This window comes from Musca autumnalis, unplaced genomic scaffold (genome assembly GCF_047663935.1).
Source record: "Musca autumnalis isolate F117 unplaced genomic scaffold, ASM4766393v1 scaffold_3, whole genome shotgun sequence".
Lineage (NCBI taxonomy): Eukaryota > Metazoa > Arthropoda > Insecta > Diptera > Muscidae > Musca > Musca autumnalis.
In genome coordinates, this window is record NW_027411866.1 from 176957917 (window position 1) to 176982129 (window position 24213).

General features: G+C 35.5%; 1 protein-coding gene across 1 annotated transcript; it reads left to right on the forward strand.

Moving 5' to 3' along the window:
* The first annotated feature begins 11979 nt into the window (after positions 1-11979).
* LOC141398369 (C-type lectin 37Db-like) lies at positions 11980-12799 on the forward strand. Its single transcript, XM_073975655.1, has 3 exons — positions 11980-12214; positions 12280-12353; positions 12422-12799. The coding sequence occupies exons 1-3, from the start codon at positions 12112-12114 to the stop codon at positions 12797-12799; spliced, it is 555 nt and encodes a 184-aa protein (XP_073831756.1). The 5' UTR covers positions 11980-12111.
* Positions 12800-24213: the final 11414 nt, after the last annotated feature.

Sequence of the window (24213 nt, forward strand, 5' to 3'; positions counted from 1 at the left end):
ATGAAGACAACACAACGATGGCAACACAACGGCCAGTTAATTTAAGGTTAAATCCGCATTCTTCAATAATATTAACTTCGATGTCATTTGAAAACATCCCTTATATTCTGCCAGCGTTCTTCCTATTATGTTTTCCAAAAATACCACGCTGAGAATGGTAATATCTAAACTCGCGTCTTATAAACTATTTTTCGCAATTAATTTCCACAAAGAATTGTTTGAATAAAATGAAAACTGACTCCGAACGCAAAGCTTGAGAAAAATGTGTGGAAACATTGACTTTCTTAAAAATATTTTTTGCAAATTTTTCACAAATTTTCGCAATTTTTTAGGGTTTATCCTTTTCTGCTATGAGACCATTCCGAATTGGTGCGAGTTGTCAAAATCAGTTCAGCTATAAGCGTAGTAACTAACATCATTTGATTATATTATAAAAGAGTTCAGTAATGATGACTCTCTGACTGACTGACTGATAATCAACGCCCAGACTAAACGACTAAAGCTAGAATCTTGAAATTTTGGGTGAGGGTCACGCTTGGTCTGAAGGTGTCAGATAAGGCTGGATTTTTGGAAAAATTCGAACTAGAACTGTACTAAAAGTACTAGACGGTACTAAATATGGTACACTTTGTATTAGGCAAACGCGAAGAGCTAGAATCCTGAAATTTGGAATGAGGTTCACTGATGGAGAGTTAGAAAGGTGTACCAAATGGTTTTTGGAAATTCGAACTATAAGTGTACGAAAAGTACTAAAAGTTACTAAATTTAGTACTATTTGGTATTACGTGAAAGGATAGAGCTAAAATCTTGAAATTTGGAATGAAAATCAAGGTTTAAAAGATGAGTTCATATAAGGAGGTGGTTTTGAAATTGTGTACTCATGTGTACGAATAGTACTAAATGGTACTAAATTTGGTACAAATTGAATTTGGGCGAACCGATAAAGTTGGAATTCTGAAATTTGGAATTACTACTACTGTTGGAGCGTAGGTTTGAGATATGGAGGCAGTTTTCGAAATTCGTACATATGAGTAGTTAAGTGATCGGATAGAGCTGGCATAGTGAAATTTGGAATTAAGATTAATATTGGAGTGTGGGATTTGGATACTTTTGGAAATTCGTACTTATGGCAACGAAAAGTACTAAATGGTACCAAATTTTGTACAATTTGGATTTGGGTGATCCGATACATTTGGAATCCTGAAATTCGAAATTAAGATTACTTTTGGAGTGTTGGATAGAGGTAGGTTTGGAAATTCGGAACTATGGGAACAAAAAGTACTAAATTTGGTACAATTTGGATTACGGTGATCTGATGCAGCTGTAATTCTGAAATGTGGAATTAAGATTACTCTTGGCGTGTAGGATTGAGATAGTTGTGGATATTCGTACTCTTGGGTACGAATAGTACTAAATAGTACCAAATTTGGTACAATTTGGATTTGGGTGAACGGATATAGCTGAAATTCCGAGATTTGGAATAAGGAGTACTATTGGAGTGTAGGATAGATAAAGTTTTGGAAATTTTTAGTTATGGGTAGGAAAAGTACTAAATAGTACTAAAATTGGTACAATTTAGATTTCAATGATGGGATACATTTGGAATCGTGAAATTCGGAATTAAAATTGCTGTTGGAGTGTTGATAGAGGTAGGTTTGGAAATTCGTACTTTGGATACGAATAGTACTAAATGGTACCAAATTTGGATTTGAGTTGTCGGATGTATCTGGAATTCTGAAATTCGGAATTAAGCTTATTGTTTGAACATTGCACTGAGGTAGTTTTGAAAATTTGTACTTATGGGTACGAAAAGTACTAAATGGTACTAAATTTGGTACAATTTGGATTTCGGAGATCTGATGTAGCTGCCATCCTCAAGTTTGGAATTAAAATACCTGTTGAATTGTAGGATTGATAAAATTTTGGAAATTTTTAGTTATGGGTAGGAAAAGTACTAAATAGTACTAAATTTGGTACAATTTGGATTTGAGCGAACGGATAGAGTTGAAATCAAAGAATTTGGAATTAAGATTACTGTTGGAGTGTAGAATTGAGAAGTAGTTTTTGAAATTCGTACTTATGAGTACGAAAAGTACTAAATTTGGTTCAATTTGGATTTGAGCGAACGGCTGGAGCTGGAATCTTGAAGTTTGGAATTAAGATTACTGTTGGGGTGTAGGATTGAGGAAGTTTTGGAAATTCGTACTTATATGTACGAAAAGTACTAAACGGTACTAAATTTGGTACAACTTGGATTTGAGCGAACGGTTAGAGCTGGAATCTTGAATTTTGGAGTTAATATTACTGTTGGGGTTAGTTTTGGAAATGCGTACTTAGTTTTGGAAATGCGTACTTATGCTTACAAAAAGTACTACATTTTGTACAATTAGGATTTGGGTGAAATCCTAAAATGTGGCGCTCGAATCCTAAAATCTAGAATTAGGTACACTTAGGGGTACGAAATGGTTCCATGTATGGTACAATTTTGTATTGGATGAACGGATAGATCTGGATTCGTGAGATTTGGAATTAAGATTACTGTTAGCATTTGCTTATGACGTCCGATTTAAGAAATATGTGCCATAAATATACGAAAAGTTGTAAATGGCACAGGATTTGGTACAATTTGTTATTGTGTAAAGGGAAATTTGAAATAATAGGAGAAGGTCCGTATTTACATATGTATTTACATGTAAAGTACTAAGTAGTTCTATAATTGGTTTTGGGGGAACAGATAGAGCTGGAAATGAGGATGACGGTTGTTGGGTTAGGCCGTATTTGCGCTGAGAACCTCAATTAAAATATCTCAAAAAATGTGGATTGCTCTTGATGTGTAGGCGTGACGAAAATCGAACGTGACGAAATCGAACGTATTAGTACACAAAATGTTTTCACCATTACCATAACCATCACCATAACGCATACGAAGTAGCGGGCACTTTGCTAGTATGTGTATATAGACGTATTTTTGATGGGTGCTATTGAAACCGGATGCGCATCAAAATCGTATGGAAATTGCACGATTTTTAGCCACTTTAAGGGTTTTTGCATTGTGTGATGCAACTGGCGGCACACTTTGACCGCTGAGTGAAACATCGAAATATGCATAGGTATTGAAAGAAATTGATTCGCTGTATCCAAAAACGGATGTGCATCAACTGATTTTAACTAATTCGCGAATAATAGGCTTTTTAATTTCCACATTTTTGAATGATTGTAATTTCAATATTACTCTTAATTTCCTATCCTTATAAGTTATCACTGTAAGCAAATAAGCTTTCACGATGGTATACCACATTTCTTGATGAAGTTTTAGCAGTACACATTAATTATTGTATGGGATTTTAGCGAAACAGTTGAAGAACTCCCAAATATTTTTTTTTAATTTTTCGAATCAAACCAAAAAATATATTTTCAACAATATTTTCCAACAATAAGTTTTTCTCTTTTGTTGTTGCTATAGTATGCAGTTTATGTACCCAATCTCTATAAATTTGGTATCATATTTCTCTACGCATTGTCTAGATTCGCATATATTTTTTAATTTATTTTTTGAGGGTTTGTACGGACTCTGGGACAGGATAATTTGGATTTACTTCAAATTTTTTGTATTATTTGTTGATTTTCCGCGAAAATAATAATTAATTTTAAAACTATTTAAACATCTACGAATAGATATGGGATGCTGTTAACGATTTATGCATACAGTTTCTCATAACAACAAATAAAATATTTTTAGATATTTGTTCTTTATATGAGAATAAAAACCGCTGTAACTTTTGCGCGCATCGTCCAATTTTGTGAACGCGAACAGACTTGAAACCAGAATTTTTTTCTTAACCTCTATGCAAAAAATTGTAGATGCGCTCGCAAAAAAATTTTTTAATTTTTTTCATATGGAATTGCAAAGGATTTTTGTTTTTCGCCATATATCTAAATACCTAAATTAACCTAAATGTGCTAAGAACAGATCCCTTGTTTTTTAAAATTAATAGCTGACAGACTTAATCAACACAGTCTACGCAGAATACATTTATAGCACTGTCACAAGTACTACTAAAAACTTTCGTGTGCGGGAGATGTATAACAGAGTTGTCCTAAATCGGGGTTCATATCTCGGGAAGTATTGTTTCCCCTAGCAAAATGGAATATATATGATTTCTAGGGAGATTTGAAAAGTCCAAAAAGCCCATAAACTACACAAAAACGAAATTTGTGAAAATTTGTGAGGGAGGTACTCTATGTGCAAAAATTCAGCCAAATAGGATAATCAGTTCGTAAGTGCTCATTATACCCTCAGCATTTATGCTAACGAGGGTATATACACTTTCATACGGGCAAAATGTGCCTCATCGAAATAATGGTTTTAGACCCCAAGTATGTTTGGACGAAATGTGTTTCAGACAATTTGGAGTCGATTGAGCAATGTCCGTCCGTCTGTCTGTCTGTCTGGCTGGAGCACACGATAACTCTCGAACGGACGAACCGATTCGGTTCAAATTTTGGCTTTCGTAATATTTTGCCCAAACTTAGTTTAAGTTCGAAGATGGGCTATATCGCTCCACTCCTTCCGGTACCTCCCCCACAAAAGTTCGAAAATGTTCGGAAAATTTGTGCGCACGATAACTCTTGAAGGGAGTAACTGATTTGGCCCACACTTTGTACATCGTGAAAGTTCAACCAGACTTAGATGAAGTTTAAATATGGACTCAATCGGTCCACTCCTTCGGGTACCTCCCACACAAAATTTCGGAAAAGTTCAGTTTAGGACCTGCTCTCGAATCGCTTTGATTTTTGTTGTAGCAACTTGTATTCGCTGTCCCCCATACGACGGTACAAGTTTCATAAGGGGCAAGTCCATACTTCCTGAGAAAATAGCCTGAAAGGTGCAAAAAAACCTCTATGACACCGTGTGTAGTGGTTGGAGCGCACGATAAATCTCGAACGGATCTGCCAATTCGGTCCAAAATTTGGCCTTCGTAATATTTTGTCCAAACATAGTTTAAGTTCGAAGATAAACCATGTCGGTCCACTTCTTCAGGTACCTCCCTCACAAAAATTCAAAAATCTTCGGAAAAAATATGCGCACGATAACTCTTGAAGGGAGTGACTGATGTAATCCATACTCTGCACATTCTAATATATCTACCAGATATAGACCAAGTTCGAATATGGACTATATTTGTGCACTCCTTTTTGTACCTCCCACACAAAATTTCGGATAAGTTCACTTTAAGACCTGCTCTCTAATCACTTTAATTTTTGTTGAAACGATTTATATTCGCTCCTCCATTACGACGGTAAACGTTTTTTCAGGAGCAGGTCCATATTTCTTGGGAAAACATCCCGAAAGGTGTAAAAAGCCTTATGTCACCACATGTGGCTCTCGAACTGTTCTACCGATTTGGTGCAACATATGATCTTCGTCATATTTTATCCAAACTTAGTTTCATGGGACAATACCGGTCCCCAACTTCCAATACTTCTCCCCAATATTTAAAAAAATGTCACTAAAATGTTAGGACGATATCACTTGAATGGTGCAACCAATTTGGTCCAAACTTTGGATCTCCTAATATTTTGTCAAAATTAAGCTTAACTTCTAGAATGGCCCATATCGGTCCTCCCTAAGGGTACCTCCCCCACAAAAGTTTAACATTTGTGTCTTAGTCCACTTAATTTCTAATTCACATTTTTGTCGGCAAGTTCAAATGTTGAAAAAGGGCCACAAAATTCTGAAGAGACGCTAAATACATTCTCTCTGTCTGTAGATGAAAGTTTCAATTCACATTGGCTGAGGGTATACATTTGTCGGCAAAGCGACTGACACTTTTTTACTTGTTAGTGATTTTACTTCGTGACTGTAGGGCTTTTAGGTAGGGCACCCGAAAAAAATTGTACCGTTGTAATAGGAGGCGCGAGGACAACCTGCTTCAAATAAATTTTAAGACCTGAGATATGTCTTTAAACTGCACTTGTGCGAACAATTTTAACATTTTTGTGTGAATCTGACCTATATCTAGATGAAACATTACGAGAAAAAATATGGACCAAATCGGTTGATCCGATATCGTGCGCACCATTTTAGCATAAAATGTTGAACATTTGTGGTGGGAGGATTGGGCCGATATAGACCATCTTAGAACAAAATGTTGGGCCAAATCGGTTAATCCTTTAGAGAGTTATCATGCGCTCCAGCCAGCAAGACAGACAGACAGAAGGACGGACATGACACCAAATTATCTGAAACAGATTTCGTCCAAACATACTTTAGGTCTAAAAAATTATTTAAATGAGGCAAATTTAAATCTTCTCAAAGGGTATATAACCTCCAAGTTAGCCTAAAGGCTGAGGGTATAATAAATGTAAAATTAATTGATTCTAACTGCTTCTGAAATACAATACCTATTTTATTATAGCCGTGTGGCATTTTTTAATTTCATTAACAAGTAAAAGAGGTTTAACTTCGACCTGGCCGAACATGATACATATATGCAAGGTCAATATGGAATAATTAGCTTCCCTTTGATGGCGAATTTTTTAATCTAAGTTCAGACCAAAGACAAGTGTGTACAAAATTTCAGCGCTCTAGCTCAATTCGTTACGGACGGGCATGGCTACCTCCAATTAAGACTTTTACGCTGATGAGTTACAAATGAAATGATAAACCTCTAACTTATGGCGGAGGTGTGTTTATACCCTCCATGTAATTGTTGGACAAGTGTTCTAAATATAAAACTGTAAATATGAAGAACGTCTTATTTTGTCATACTTTTAACTATAGGACGGGCCCTTGTGATAAATAACTATACAATTTAAATGGACCAAAATATTAGGTCTGTACGATAACTTCGCAAGTGAAAAGTACTTGCAAGTACTCAGCAATTTCTCAGTAACGTCTCTCCACCAATTTTACTCCCTCGAAGCTAAAAATTTGCAGATTGTTATCGAACAGCAATTTGCAAAAACTTGCAAGAAGTCAGGCGATTTGAAGAAGAAGAAGAAGTTGGCGGAAGAGATTAAATAAATAAATAATAAAATAAACAAGTAAGAAAAGCGTTAAGTTCGGCCGGGCCGAACTTTTTATACCCTCCACCACAAGTTTCACCCATTTCGGTGGATTAATGTGGCCACAATTTTCAAAATACCGAAATTCGGAAGGTACCGTTCTATGGGGGCTATATGATGGCGTGGACCTATACCTACAAATTTCTGGGGGAAAGTTTTATACGCCTAAAGAAGACTAAATACCAAATTTCAGCCATCTCGGTGTGATAATGAGGCTAAAACGTTCAAAATATCGAAAATCGGGAGATATTGTATTATGGGGGCTATATCAACACGTGGACCTATATAAACATTTTATGGTAGAAATGTTTCTTAGCCTCTGGAAACACAAAATACAAAGTTACAACCGATTCTTTGGTCAAATGGGTCTAATACATTCAAAATATATTAAAATGACGCGTACTTTATAAGGGGTCTTATGTGGGGACTATACCAAAACGTGGACCTATATAACCCAACTTTGGTAGGAATGTTTTCTGGCCTCTGAAGACACAAAATACCAAATTACAACCAATTCTGTGGTCAAATGGGTCTAATACATTCAAAATATATTAAAATGACGCGTACTTTATATGGGGCCTTATATGGGGGCTATACCAAAACGTGGACCTATATAACCCAACTTTGGTAGGAATATTTTTTGGCCTCTGGAGACACAAAGTACCAAATTACAACCAATTCGGTAGTAAAATGGGCCAAATATCTTAAAAATTCCTTAAAACGACGACGCGTCACGCGTCATTTTGTATGGGGGCTATACGAAAGCGTGGACCTACATAGCCCGCTTTCAATACCAAAAGTCCTACGTAAATATAACATATTTTCCCAAAATTTCATCAAACTACGTCAATCCGTTCGGACGCTAGAGTGATTTCCACAGACGGACAGATGGACGGACATGGCTATATCGATGTAGAATTGCACGCTGATCAAGAATATATATACTTTGTGGGGTCTACAATGATTATTTCGAGTAGTTACAAACGTAGTGACAAACTTAATATACCCCCATCCTATGGTGGAGGGTATAAAAAGTAGTCACCACAAACTACAAAATAAGTTATTTTATTTACATTATCGTTTTCCATAATTTATTTAATAACACTGTGCAACATTTTTAAGCTAACCGCGTGCAAACAACTTCTGTCCAGAATTTTATGAAAGTACAGGACCAGTAGGCAAAAACCATGTTTGGGTTTTGTTTTTATACCCTCCACCATATGGAGGGTATAATTAAATTTGTCATTCCGTTTGTAACACATCGAAATATTCGTCGGAGACCCTATAAAGTATATATATTATTGATCAGCATAAAATTCTATGTCGATTTGACCATGTCCGTCCGTCCGTCCGTCTGTCTGTCTGTTGAAATCAAGATACAGCTCGCAATTTTACAGATAGAGAGTCAAAATTTGGTACAGAAGTTTTTATTACTTGCAGGATGGTTGGTATTGAAAATGGGATATATCGGTCCACGTTTTGATATAGCCCCCATAGAACGGTACCTCCCGATTTTCGGTATTTTTAAGGTTTTAGCTTCATTATCCTACCAAAATGGTTGAAATTTGGTACGTAGTCTTCTTTAGGGGTATAAAACTTTCCCCCGGAATTTTGTCGGTATCGGTCCACACCTTCATATAGCCCCCATAGAACGGTACCTCCCGATTTTCGGTATTTTTAATGTTTTAGCTTCATTATCCTACCAAAATGGCTGAAATTTGGTACGTAGTCTTCTTTCGGGGTATAAAACTTTCCCCCAGAATTTTGTCGGTATCGGTCCACACCTTCATATAGCCCCCATAGAACGGTACCTTCCGATTTTCGGTATTTTGAAGGTTTTGGCTTCATAATCCTACCAAAATGGCTGAAATTTGGTACATAGTCTTCTTTAGGGGTATAAAATTTTCCCCCAGAATTTTGTCGGTATAGGTCCACGCCTTCATATAGCCCCCATGGAAAGGTACCACCCGATTTTTCGTATTTTGAAGGTTGTGTCTTCAATATTACACCAAAATGGCTGAAATTTGGTATTTAGTCTTCAATGTGATATAAAACTGTTCGCCAGAAATATGTCTGTACAGGTCTACGCTTTCATATTGCCCCATTTCTGACTAAAATTCGTTGGTATAGGTCCACTTTTCGATATAGCCCCCATAGAACGGTACCTCCCGATTTTCGTAATACTGAAGATTGTGACGTCAATATCCAACCGAAATGGCTAAAATTCGTTATTTCGTCTTCCAAGAGTTATAAAATATTCCAGAAGAGTATTATCAGTATAGGTCCACGTGTTCCTAAATCCCCATAGAAGCGTACTTCTTGATTTTCGGTATTTTTTAAGTTTTAGCCACATTCTCTTACAAAAATATAGGAAATTTGGTATTTAGTCTTCTTTGAGCCTAAAAACTTTCCGTCAGAAATTTGTCGGTATAGATCGACGTTTTGAAATAGCCCCCATAGAATGGTGCCTCACATTGTTTTACCGAAATTGCTGAAATTTAGTATTAAGTCTTTTTCATACACGAAAGGAAACTAATTATTCCATTTTACTTCAATACAACTTGTGGTGGAGGGTATAACAAGTTCGGCCCGGCCGAATTTAACGCCATTCTTACTTGTTTTAGATAGGTTTCGGTTTTTATGGCCTCATCTAAACATGGTTAAAGATCGAATTTTTAAAACAAATCGGGGCTGTATCTCCGAAACCAATACGAACCTTGTTTTGGCATCTGCAGCAAACTTGTAGATAAGAGCAAGAAGAAAATATTTGGAGGAATAGTGAACTCGAAAAACTGCATTTATTGCCTCAAATTTTATAATATATCTAAAAATTGTATAATTTGTGTATATTTCGCAGCGTATCTCCAAAAATGTGAAATTCTTCTTAATGTTACCTTTTGGGAAAATATTCTCTGGAATGTAATACACAACTCTTCAGAACATTATATTGTTGTAAAATGCCTCTATCGCCTTGTTTGCAGCAAATTTTTCAACAACAATTTGATAAATATTTCAATAATTCATTGAAATACCCAACATGAGAATAAACAGCCTGTGTGAACATTGTTTGAAATAAATTTTGTAAAAGGTATGTTTTGAAATGCCGCTTAAACAACGTGAAATAACCATTTTAGAGTTTCAGAATGTTCTGAAGAATTGATGGTCACATTATTTGGAAAATTTGTAGAATGGTTACTTGTTTGAACTCCCAACAGTTTAGTTGTTACTGACCAGAATTTCAGAAATTATGTAAACTTTTCTATATTTTAACAAGTTTGTTGCGCTAGATGCAGCTTTTCCTAGTTCATCTGTTTGACACATAAGTTCTACATACTAGGGCTACAATATTGGTGAAGACTGCAAAGCAAAATTCTTATTCGCTTCGGAAATAACGGTCCGATCACTGGAAAAAAGGCTCATATTAGGTAGGTTTAGATTAGGCCATAAAACCTAAACCCGATCTAAGAACACAAAACCCAATTAAGGTTTTTGTAGTCTCAATATGTACATTCAGAAAATATCCATTAGAAGTTGTTTGCATTTCCAGTGTTGCACAGTGTAATTTTCCCTTTTTTATTTCTATTTATTTTAATAACCAAACGTTTGTTTATGTTTTTGCCAAGAAGTCCGCCACAAAACATTCGAATTTAAATCAGTTGATCAAACTTGCAAGTTCTTACAAGAAAAATTTTCCTTGCAAAAACTTGTAAACAAAACTCCCCAAAGCTTAAGTGTTTTGGAAACTTCCATCTCTGTTATGAACACATGTTAAATTTTGTTTCGATCTGGCAACTCCTTCATATAGAAACAGGTGTTCAAAAAAGACGCATCCGCAATTTTTTTACAATGGAAAAATTAGAAATGCGTGATGTCATTAAATATTTACATAAAAAAGAAACAGGTGTTCAAAAAAGACGCATCCGCAATTTTTTTACAATGGAAAAATTAGAAATGCGTGCTGTCATTAAATATTTACATAAAAAAGGTTTATCGGTACAAACAATTCATAATGATATGGTGAATGTGTTAGGTGAAAGTGCTCCTTCATATGCAACAGTAAAAAATTGGTTGCTGAATTTAAACGTGGTCGTACAAGTATTGAAGATGAACCACGTAGTGGACGTCCAAAAACAGCAACACAAACAGAAATTGTAGCCAAAGTGCATGATATGGTATTAAATGATCGACGAATAAAAGTGCGTGAAATTGCTAATATCATGGGCATCTCAAACCGATGAAAAAGCTTTCTGCAAGATGGGTGCCGCATTTGTTAACAGTCGATCAAAAAAGCATAAGAATGAACATTTCTCAAGCTTGTTTGGATAGTTTTAAGCGAAATAAAATTGATTTTAAGCGTCGTTTCATAACTGTTGATGAGACATGGATACACCACTATACTCCAGAGACAAAAGAACAATCCAAACAATGGACTGAAGCTGGAGGAAGTGCCCCAAAGAAGGCAAAAACAATTCAATCGGCTGGTAAGGTTATGGCAACGGTTTTTTGGGACTTCAAAGGTATTTTATTGATTGACTATCTGCAAAAGGGTAAAACAATAAATTCAGAGTACTATTGCAGCCCTTTGTATCAATTAAATGTACAAATTCGAGAAAAACGTCCTGGCTTACAACACAAAAAATAATTTTTCATTCAGTTTTCTGGACGCCTACTGCAATCTATGAGCAGTCTAATAACCATGTGGTTGCTTGCTACATGTTTGCGCATGTAAGATAAGTGTATTTTACGACCTCTCCATAAGATTGTATGGCAGATGCGTTCGTACACATATGTGCACTCTCACTTTCTCTTTTCTACACACTAGTTAAGTAGGTTAAGTAATATTTTACTATTTAGTTCTTAAGAATAATTTTACTTTTAATAAACAGTCAATGTATAACATTCAACTGGGAAAGAAGTGTTTTCTTTCCACGCATCGGATCCCTATTCACACACCTTATTCTCATATTACCCACTTGACGAGGTTTGATTGATTGAAAGATTCAGTTGTGCCGTAGTATTCGACGAGATAAGATACAAACAAAAATGAGCTGCAATAGAACTTTAATGTTTTGCCTCTTGTGTTTCATGGCCTGCCATTTTGGGACTGCATCACGGACACCAAAAATATCAACTACCGTATTAGAGAGTAAGACACCGCTATTTGCTCGGATCAATCAAAAAATAAGTATGATTTTCTTTTTATTGTGTCAGATTATCCCGATAACTTGGAAGTATCGCCATTTACCAGACTGGGCCAAAAACTATATCACATTGGCGAAAGCAAGGTATGTATCCTTGACATTAGAATGTTTACAGTGAAATTAGTAATTTTTATTCGCTACTTTTTACAAAGGTGAACTGGTTCAAAGCAAATGTGATTTGCCGAGGTATGGGCGGCTACTTGGCTTCTTTTGACAATCAACAAGAATTCAATGAACTTTCAGAGCACCTAAAAACAAATTATCCCACGGATAGATGGTTTTGGATATCAGGATCTGATTTGCATTCTGAAGGAGAATTTTATTATTACAGAACTGGTGAACCAATGAAATATGCTGCCTGGTCATCGGCGCAACCAGACAATGGCAGTAACAAAGGTGAAGGTGAAGATTGTGTTCACTTGTGGTACAAAAATTCCACATATGAAATGAATGATTGGATTTGTACCCAAGAGGCATTCTATATCTGTGAAGCCGACAAGCCTACTACGATTTTGGTTACTGTATTTTAGAAAAAAAAACGATTCATGGTCTGTTTTCTAAGACTATTCCAATTCAAAGTAATTTTATGCAAATGATGAAAGAATTACACACTTAAACGAAAAATAAAGAGATTTTCTAAACATAACTTTTAATATATTTTATTGTGCGCATTTGAGATATTAGACATCATTAGAATGCCTGGGGAAATTCTTTTTTTGGGCAACTATTTCAGATTATCTCAACTTTTTTAATAGTAGCGCACGCGTAACGCACAAATAACATGCGTTATATACCCCGCAAAATGTTCGATGCCAAAGATGCCATTCAATCATGGGTGCAAGTGATCTGGCATGTCATCTTTTTATCATCTTCATCGATGAATTTTATATGAGCGCCGACTCCAAAAGATGGTATTCATTTTTGGATCCATAGCATGTCATTTATACCAATGCTTTGACATGTCATTTTCACCAATGCTTTGGCATGTCATTTCCACCAATGCTTTGGCATGTCATTTTCATCAACCCTTTGCAACGACATTATCATTACGACGAGAGTTTTAACAACGTTGATTGTGATTTCGAGTCTCCGACAAGATCAAGCCTATTTTAAATAACTAATCTTATATATTTAGAAAAATGTGTATAAATAAAAACACAAAATTCATCTCTATTGGATCGAATGAATGAGTTCAAGTGCTGATGAAAAGATCGGATCTTTCACGACTTCGTTTGATCCAATGCAAAAGATGCCATGAAATCACGTCACCGCATGGAACCCTTCCTTCAAATTTTGCTGGGATAGTAAATGGTCACAGTTGGTATAATTTATAACAGCTTTGAAGTGTTATCATGCGGTTCGGCATTTGATGGTGAACTAGAACAATGGGTTGAATTGAAATACAATTTCATACAATTCATAATTTCAACTGCTGAATGGGACTTAACTGCCAAATGAGAATGAGAAGCAATGATGAAATTAAACTTTATTTAACATTCATGGCTCTAGTTAAAAAAGAGATAAATATGCTTAATCTAAACTTTCAAAGCGATAAAATGGGCCCGGGAACAGCTTATAATAAATTGCACTCGAATTTTGAAACTGTCACGATAAAGCGGGCTACACACAGTTTTGCTTAAATAATCAGTTGCTTGATAGTGTGGCCGTTCATTTTTGCCAGTCATCACGTAACCACAAAATATTTGACCACTGAAAGCCATGGATCCAGGCTTTACTTTTGAAAAAAATTGAATACTTGGATGAGTCAACAATTATTAATGTTAAAAAGACCCGTGCCGAATATCTTAAACGCTTGTTAATACAAATGCAAATTTCCCCCAATAGTTGCTGCAATTCATTGGGTAAACCCAATTTTAGTTCTATAAGAACCTTTTTAGAAACAGTTGACAACACAAAAACCTCCATGGGTGTAATTTAAACACATTTTGGTGTAATATTTTTTTTATATAAGGATGCAGCAGCGTCAACTCCATTTCAAGAAATTACAAATAATGCATGTGTAGAAAGAGTTCTTTCTATTATTTATTTTTGATTTTTACATATATAACAAAGCCTATAGCATGGTGACTGAAATACACTATACATAACACGGTGGATTTAACTACGCCAACTAAAGGACATAATGAACTAACAATTATGAACTCTATTAAAAGTATTAGAATAAGTACTTTATGAATGTGAAACCAATTTAATTGAATTTCAGTGTAAAAATTTGAATGAAGTATTATTTAGTACAAACTTTTTGTTGACGTTTTCAAATTTTTAAGTCACGTATGTAAAATAAAATGCATGAAGTGAATTTCAATAGTAAAATAAAACTACTTTTTATTTTTTTTGTAATTATTTGTTAAAAATGTTTGGAGTTTTTTTGGGGAAATTCAATAAAATCTGGGGAATTTTTGGGGAGAAATTTTGCAGAAGAAAACTACAGTCGGAGCACTAAAAATAGTGTGTATCACAGTCGAATATTAACATTGTTAATTAACTCATAGTTATGTAAATTAAATGCATGAATGTGTAATATTCATACATTTCTATAACGGCATTTCTATTATATGTTTTTTATACCCTCAGCATTTATGCTAGGGTATATACACTTTCTTACGGACAAAATGTGTCTCATCGAAATAACGGTTTCAGACGCCAAGTATGTTTGGACGAAATGTGTTTTAGACAATTTGGAGTCGATTTAGCAATGTCCGTCCGTCTGTCTGTCTGGCTGGTGCGCACTATAACTCTCGAACGGATGAGCCGATTTGGTCCAAAATTTGGCTTTCGTGATATTTTGTCCAAACTTAGTTTAAGTTCGAAGATGGGTCATATCGGTCCACTCCTTCCGGTACCTCCCCCACAAAAGTTCGGGAAATTTGTTCACATGATAATTCTTGAATACATTCTTTGCAATTCGTAAAATGTCTACCAGGTTCAAATATGGACTTAAGGTTCAAATATGGACTTAATCTGTCCACCCCTTCGGGTACCACCCACACAAAATTTCGTATAAGTTCAGTTTAGAGCCTGCTCTCGAAACGCTTTGATTTTTGTTGTAACAACTTGTATTCTCTGTCCCACATACGACGGTACAAGTTTCATATGGGGCAAGTCCATACTTCCTGAGAAATTAACCTGAAGGTGCAAAAAATTCCTTTGACACCATGTGTAATGCTTGGTCCATACTTTACACATCCTAATATATCTACCTGATATAGATCAAGTTCGAATATGGACTATATTTGTCCACTCCTTCGGGTACCTCCCACACAAAATTTTGGATAAATTCACTTTCAGAACTGCAACTTGCATTCTCTGCCTTAATTGCGACGGTGACATTTTTTCAGGGGTAAGTCCATACTTCTTGAGAAAACAGCCCGAAAGTTGTAAAAAAACCCCCTATAGTACCAAATGTAGTGGCTGTAGAGGTCGAAACGAATACTGGGTTCGTCCACACTTTGGATATCGTAATATTTCATCGAATATTAGAAAAAATTCGAATATTAGAAAAAGTTCGAAAATATTTGCTAAAATGGTACGAGTGATATCTCATAGACGTAGCAATCGATTTGGTCCAAACTTTGGATCTCTAAATATTGTCGAAACTTATTTTATCTTCAAATTTGGTCCCTATCTGTTCAATCCTTGGGATATCACCCACACAAATGTTCAACATTTTTGTGTGCTTAATGGTCTGTTCGAGGATCCTTTGGCATGTTAAAAACCCCTTTCTATCGATATCCCCGCAAATTTTTTAGCTTTAATCCTATCCATATTTTTGTCGGCCCTTACACCCAACATTTTGAGAACCCCCTAAATACATACATAAGTGTTTTTGCGAAAAAAAGTACCTCAATCCACACAGGCTGAGGGTATATCTCTGTCGCCAAAGCCGACTCATACTTTTTTACTTGTTTTTACGAACGTTCCCAACGCCACTCACACCCACCCCTTCCGACCGAGAGGGCGACCGTCCCCATACGTAGGGACCGGGTACACACCATGATCCGAATCATAGCGGGTTATTTGTTAGCGTTTAAAGACCAGCTACAGAAAATTAATTCATCAGCTAGTTAATTACATATATCGACACCTCCAAATAATAGTATGCTTAGTCTAAAAAGTGAGTTTTGCAGGAGAAGCTCTCAAAGTTTGGAAATTTTTTTTAACTTCAGTACTATGCTAAGTCAATATTTGTTTATAACTTCTGTTCGGATTGACCGATCATTACCAAAATTAGACAGAATTTAAGTTAAAGGACGTTCGACACCTCCAAATAATAGTATGCTAATTCTGAAAAGCGAGTTTTGCAGGACAAGCTCTAGAAGTTTGGAAATTTCTTTGACCTTCAGTACTATGCTAAGTAAATATTTGTTTATAACTTCTGTTTGGATTGTCCGATCATTACCAAAATTTGACAGAATTTAAGTTAAAGGACGTTAAATATAATATATAATATAATATAAAATATATATAATATAATATAAAATATATACTATTGTTTGGAGGCGTCGATATGTTGTACTAGTGGACCCGGCGAACTTCGTCTCGCAGTCATTTAAGGTACATTGAAGTTGATTATTTGCTTTGCTATTCATTTATGTCATGGCTATTGCGAGACGAATTTGAAATAGAATAACACACCGAACTATTCTTCGGAGACCGTATAAAGTACATATTCTTTATCAGCATAAAATTCTTAGTTGATATAAACATGTTCGTCTGTCTGCTGATCTAGATACAGCTCGCAATATTTAAGATAGAGCTTTATAATTTGGTACTGAAGTTTACATTACTCCTAGGATGTTTGGTATTGAAAATGGGCTATATCGATCCATGTTTTGATATAGCCCCCAAAGAACGGTACTTCCCGATTTTTAGGTGTTTTGCAGGTTTACATATTTTTTCTCACTGAAATGGCTGACATTTTGTACTAAGTCTTCTTTGGAGCTATTAATTCATACCGAGATTTGTAGGTATATGTAGTTTACGTTTTAATATATCCCTCATAGAAAATGTACATAATTTTTGTTGAGTTTTTGAAACTCTTGGCAACACACAATTTTAATACCCTTCAACATAAGATGTGGGGTATATTAAATTTTTCATTCCATTCATTCATTCATTGCAACACCACTTTTTTCCATTAACTATATATTTACATGTGTACATATAGTATTGATCAGCATACAATTCTAATTCGATTCAACTATGTCCGTCCGTCTGTCTTCTGAAATCAAGATTGAACTCACAATGAATTAAACTTTATGTAGTCATTTGTAGTAATCCTGAGACAATTGGTATTGAAAATGGGTCCATATTTTCGTATAGCCTCCGCATAACGGAAACGGTGTTTTAAGTTTTAGCCAAATTTTCTAACAGTATTGGCTTTAATTTCACATTTAAAGTTTCCAGTGGTAAGAAAACTCCATGAACATTTTTTGGCATAAGTCCCCATTTCAGTATAGCCCAAACATAAAAAAACATCCTGATCTAATTTGCCATTTAAGGTGGCTAGTGGTTAAAAAACTCCTCCGCAAAAATTATATACATAGGTCCATATTTTCCTCCCGACCGAAATTGCTGTAATTTGGTATAGCGGGTTTTCAGATTGGAAGGTACAACGAAGTGAAGTTTTTAAAATATGTTTCCATTGTAGTCTTTGTAATTTGGTATTTCGGATTCCCAATGGACAGAAGACCTGGACACAGAAAAAGATCAATATAGGTTCTAGTTTGGTATATACCCCATATTTAGGAACTTCCAGTTTTTATGTATTTTAAAGGTTGTATCTGCATCGTCCAAGTGGAATTACTGTTACATAGTATTTCGAATTCAGAATGGGTAGAAAATATAAATCTCTTATTCGTATTAGATTTGGTTTAAAAGAATATTAGCAGTTAGCATATTCCACGTTTCCTGGGAATAAGCCGTCGAGTTTAGTACTTTCAAAAGCGAACGGAAACTAATGGTTCTATTTTAGTTAAATACGATTCTTGTGGAGGGTATAAACAATTCGGCCCAGCCGAACTTACTTCTTTTTTGTTTAAAATACCACATTGAAGATAAATTCAGGCAAGCTTTGATCTAATCGAACGCTATGGAAAGTGGAGTACATGGGACGGTTTTCTCAAAAACATCCGATCATAGAATCGACATACCTTCAACGATCCTTTTTATTACGCAGGTCATTCATGGCATGTTTATGCAGTCATTACCTGTCTTATGGATCCCTTGATTAGTCACGAACTCGATGTAATGATGTGAATATTGCAAGTTATTGAGTTGATGAAGATAACAATGTGGTAACAAAGATCCAACTCGATGGTGAATTTGGCCGTGGGTATGTGGAGTTGATGGCAACACAACGGCCAGTTAATGTAAGGTTAAATCCGCATTCTTCAATAATATTAACTTCGATGTCATTTGAAAACATCCCTTATATTCTGCCAGCGTTCTTCCTATTATATTTTCCAAAAATACCAAAAATACCTCTAAACTCGCGTCTTATAAACTATTTTTCGCAATTAATTTCCACAAATAATTGTTTGAATAAAATGAAAACTGACTCCGAACGCAAAGCTCGAGAAAAATGTGTGGAAACATTGACTTTCTTAAAAATATTTTTTTTTGCAAAATTTTCGCAGATTTTCGCAATTTTTTAGGGTTTATCCTTTTCTGCTATGAGACCATTCCGAATTGGTGCGAATTGTCAAAATCAGTTCAGCGGTTCTTGAGTTATAAGCGTAGTAACTAACATCATTTGCTTATATAAGGATTATTGCTATCTCGTTGTCGAGTTTAATTGCAAATGTTTCTTTGTTTTGAACCATTTAGGACGATCTTTGACGTAGATGCACATTTGACAATTGTACTTTCGATAATTGTCAGTTTGCCGAAGAAAGAGCGTACTGTTTCTATTTTCCTCAAATCTCTGTGTCATAAACTGACAATTGGGCAACAGTAAATCAGGACTAAGATATATTTAAAAAAAATAACACATTTTGCGTCGCACAGTTGAAACAAAGTAGTAGTAACGCCCCTATTCGTTTCATAATCGATGGTTTTCTTCTTATCATGGGATAATTTATTATTGTGATGGACAATTTTAGTGCTTCCCCAGCTAACAATTTTTTCCGAGGGCTCTGATATCAGATTTTTTCTGAGATTTTCTGAATATTTTTTTAGAATTGTGGCCGATTTCTCTAATATTTTCCAAGAAATTTGACCGATTTTCTATAAGTTTATTTTAAGAATCTCTGCACATTTTCTAAAGAATCTTAAGCATCGTCATTCCGAATTCGTTCCGATTTCTAATTGTTTCCGATTTTTTCAGAAAATCTGAACTTTTCTTCGAATTTTTCCAGAATCTCTTTCCGAATTCGGACGGATTTTCTTAAGAAAATTTAAATTTTTCATCGAATTTTCCAGAATTTTCTGACAGAATTCGGTCCGAATTTTTCTCCGAATTTTCCAAGAATTTACTTCCGAATACGGACGGAATTCGTTGCGAAACTCTAATATTTTTTAAGAATTTCCTTAGAAAATTCTTTCCGAATTCGGTGACCACGTCCATACAACTTTTGTACCGAATTCGGCATCAGAATCGGATATTTTTTCAGAAATTCAGAAAAAAATGTTAGCTGGGTCATTACTAATGTGTATATGTGTATATACATATGTAAAAAACATATAGGGGATTATCATGGTACAATAATCTAGAAGGTAGGTCAGGTTCGAACAAATTATGAAAAACAAGGCCTGGGTGTATTTGCTTATTCTGTCAGAATTACCATAACTGAATATGCAACAGGTTGTACTGTTTATTTGATATTTTGGACCAATAACTAAAAACGCGAAAAATGAATGGGAGGCCAAGTTTTCTTTACAGAGTCAGCTTCCGTATATGTTCAAAAGTTTGTTTCATCATAATGTTCATGAATTTCAGTTCCATAAATGTTGTAATAACAATTTTTCATTTCGACTGAATTTTAATAAGTATAAAATATTTTGTCATAGTTTTCAAAACAATACAAATACATATACAAGTTGTGTATACTGATTTGACAGAATAAGCAAACCAATAGAAAAAAATTGTAATCAGCTGTTTGCTGTGTCCTACCATGTAATGATTGTACCATGGGGGATTATCATGAATGAAATTTCCTCTGAGTTTTTTCCCCCGTTGCAACTTAAGGGAGAAAGTGACAAAATTCACGGGGAATTGCCGTTCGTGATAACCCCCAATAATGTAATTACCAAAATGTAATGAACGTAATTATACCCTACACCACTATGTGGTAAGGGGTATTATGTGTTAGTGCATTATATGTATGTAACATACAAAAGGAGATAGACCCATAGTTCCTTCTAGGGATATACATAGAATCACTTTCTGAGTCGATTTATGCATGCCCGACCGTCCGTCCGTTCGCAACATAGAGGTCGCATTTGTTGACCGATTTCGCTGAAAATTGGGGAATACCATTTTTTTAGCCGTCGGAAGATCAAGTTCGAAGATGGGCTATATTGGTCCAAGTTTTGGTATAGCCCCCATATAACGGTACCTCCCGATTTAAGGTATTTTAAGGATCTTAGCCGCATTTGTTGCCCAAACAAGCTGAAATTTTACATTTGAGGTTCCCAATGGCCGCGAAATTGCTCCACTAAAAATTGTCAAGATAGGTCCACGGTTCGGTATAGTCCCCATATAACGATGCCTCCCGATTTAAGGTATTTTATGGATCTTAGCCACATTTTTTGCCCAAACTAGATGAAATTTTACATTTGAGGTTCTCAATGGCCGCGAAATTGCTCCACTAAAAATTGTCAAGATAGGTCCACGGTTCGGTATAGTCCCTATATAACGATACCTCCCGATTTAAGGTATTTTAGGGATCTTAGCCACATTTTTTGCTTGAACTAGCTGAAATTTTACATATGTGGTTCCCAGTGGCCACGAAATTTCGCCACTTAAACTTGTTAAGATAGGTCCATGTTTTTTTGTAGCCCCCATATAACGGTACCTCACGATTTTAGGTATTTTAACGATTTTCCCCAAATATGGCTCCAATTTGCCATTTGGAGTTTAATGAGTTAAAAAAATTTACTTTAATGTTTGTTTTGGGTTATTAAAAAACTTCTGGTGTAGGGTATTATATAGTCGGCCCCGCCCGACTTTGGTCTTTTCCTACTGGTTTTTTTTTTGGTTTGGGGAGTGGATGGGTGGAAGGTGGAATTTTGGCTTATTAGCACTCATTTAAATTTGCGTTTTAATCTATTAACCTATTTCGAGGGATCCAATAACTCCGATACTTGATAAAAGTAACTGTCTTCGTTTGCTTTTCTTTCTGACTTCTCTGTTTAGAGTGATCTCCCGAATTCGAAAGTTCGGAATAAAATCATAGGTGAACACGGAGAGTGCATTTGTATGCAGAATCCTAAATTAAATTAGAGGGGCGCACTCTTCTTGTTCATCTCTGAATTAGATGCAATGACTCTGGTAACACGGACAACTGCGGTAATTGTATCAATATTACAAATAATATGTCGCCCGATACAGAATATTTCTCCATAATTCGATCAAAAAATCTTCAGTACCTCCTGTTTCTTGCTTTTTATACCCTCAGCCTTTAGACTAAATGTGCTTCGTCGATATAATAGTTTTAGACCCCAAGAGTGTTTGGACGAAGTTCTTTCAGACAATTTGGAGTCGATTTAGCCCTGTCCGTCTGTCTGGCTGGTGCGCGCGATAACTCTAGAACGGATCAACTGAACCAAATTTTGAACTTCGTAATACCTTCCCCAAACTTAGTTTAAGTTCGAAGTTGACCCATATCAGTCCACTCCTTCTGGTACCTCCCCCACAAAAGTTCGACATTTTTCTGTAAAATGGTGTGAACGATAACTACCGAAGGGCGCAATCGATTTGGTTCAAACTTTGCATATCATATTACTCCTTCCGGATATAGATTGCGTTTGAATATGGGGCATATCAGTCTATCCTTCGTGTACCTACCACACAAAATTCGGAATAAATGAAGTTTAGGAGCTTTTCTTGGATGGTTTTGAATTTTTTTCAGCAGATTGTCCTTAGCAAGGTAAACTTTTTTCGGGGGGCAAGTCCATACTTCCTGAGGTAATGGCCTAAAACCTCCAAGAAACCCTGACGGCACCATCTAAAATGCCAAATCCTGAAGATAGCTCTTGCAGGGAGTTTCTGATTGGTCCAAACTTTGCCCATCTTATTATTTCCTCCCACACAGAAGGTTGCAGAAGGTTGTTTTCACGATTCCTATTACAACGGTACAATTTTTCCGGAGTAAGTACATACTTCTTGAGATAATGACCCAAAAGCTCATGACACCCTGCCGGCACATACTTAAACTGCTAGTATGAAGGATAACACTCAAATTTTTCAACAATCTTTTCCAAACTTGTTTTAAACTCGTTGTTTAAACTTGTGTTTGCTTCTTTTTTGTTTTTGGCCAACGTCTGAGGGTAGAACTGACTGATACTTTCTTACTTGTTTCTTTCCAATTTTGAATATCATACTTTGCGATATACATACATATGTATGTATTTGACCATTTGTAATTGCGTTCCAAGCTCTGCGGGAACTAAACTGATTGAATTCATACTCCTTTTCAGTGGGGGATATAATTTTTTAGTAACATGGCAGGATCTACACAGTATCAATGTATATCTGGTACTGCTCTAATTTTATACGACGTAAATCGGAAGTTGATCTATATATATATATATATATATCTATATCTATCTATATATATAAAAGAGCAGTGAGGTGAGGTATTCACTGACTCACTGACTGACTGATTCATCAGCGCCCAGACGAAACCGCTGAAGCTAGAAAGTTGAAATTTTGGGTGTAGGTTGCTGTTGGTGTGTAGGTGTGAGATAAGGCTGGGTTTTTGGAAATTCGACCTAGAAGTGTACGATAAGTACTAAAAGGTACTAAATATGGTACCCTTTGTATTAGGCAAGCGGTAAGAGCTAGAATTCTGAAATTTGGAACGAGGGTCACTGATGGAAAGTTAGAAAGATGTACCAAAGAGATTTTGGAAATTCGAACTATAAGTGTACGAAAAGTACTAAAATTTACAAAATTTAGTACCAATTGTATATTTTGAACGGATATAGCTAGAACCATGGAATTTGGTATGGAAATCAAGGTTGGGAAGTGGTGTTGATGCAATTAAATGGTTTTGGAAAATCGTACTAATGTGTACGAAAAGTACTAAATTGTACTAAATTAAGTACAACTTGGATGTGGGTGAACGGATAGAGCTGGAATCCTGAAATTTGGAATGAGGGCCACTGATGAAGAGAAACAATGAAAGGTTTTTGGAAATTCGAACTATTAGGGTACGAAAAGTACGAAATGGTACTAAATTTAGTACAATAAGAAATTGGGTGAACGGATTGAGTTGGAATCCAGAAATTTGGAATGAGGGTCACTAATGGAAAGTAACAAAGAAAATTTTTTGGAAATTCGAACTATAAGTGCACGAAAAATAATAAATGGTACTTAATTTAGTACAATTTGGATTTGGGTGAACAGATAGAGCTGGTATCCCGAAATTTGGAATGAGGGTTACTGATGAAAAGTAACAATGAAAGGTTTTTGGAAATTCGAACTATAAGTACACGCAAAGTATTAAATGGTACTAAATTTAGTACAATTCGGATTTGGGTGAACGGATAGAGCTGGAATCCTGAAATTTGGAATGATGATCAGTGATGAAGAGTAAAAAAGAAAGGTTTTGGGAAATTCGAATTACAAGGGTACGAAAAGTACTAAATGGTACTAAATTTAGTACAATTTTGATTTGGGTGAACGGATTGAGCTGGAATACAGACATTTGGAATGAGGGTCACTGATGAAGAGTAACAATGAAAGGTTTTTTGAAAT

Excerpts from the sequence above, each read along its gene's own strand:
- LOC141398369 (XM_073975655.1), top strand. The coding sequence starts at position 12,112 with ATGAGCTGCAATAGAACTTTAATGTTTTGCCTCTTGTGTTTCATGGCC. Across the intron at positions 12,215-12,279 it reads ATCAACTACCGTATTAGAGA|ATTATCCCGATAACTTGGAA; the intron begins GTAAGACACCGC and ends TTATTGTGTCAG. Across the intron at positions 12,354-12,421 it reads ATCACATTGGCGAAAGCAAG|GTGAACTGGTTCAAAGCAAA; the intron begins GTATGTATCCTT and ends CTTTTTACAAAG.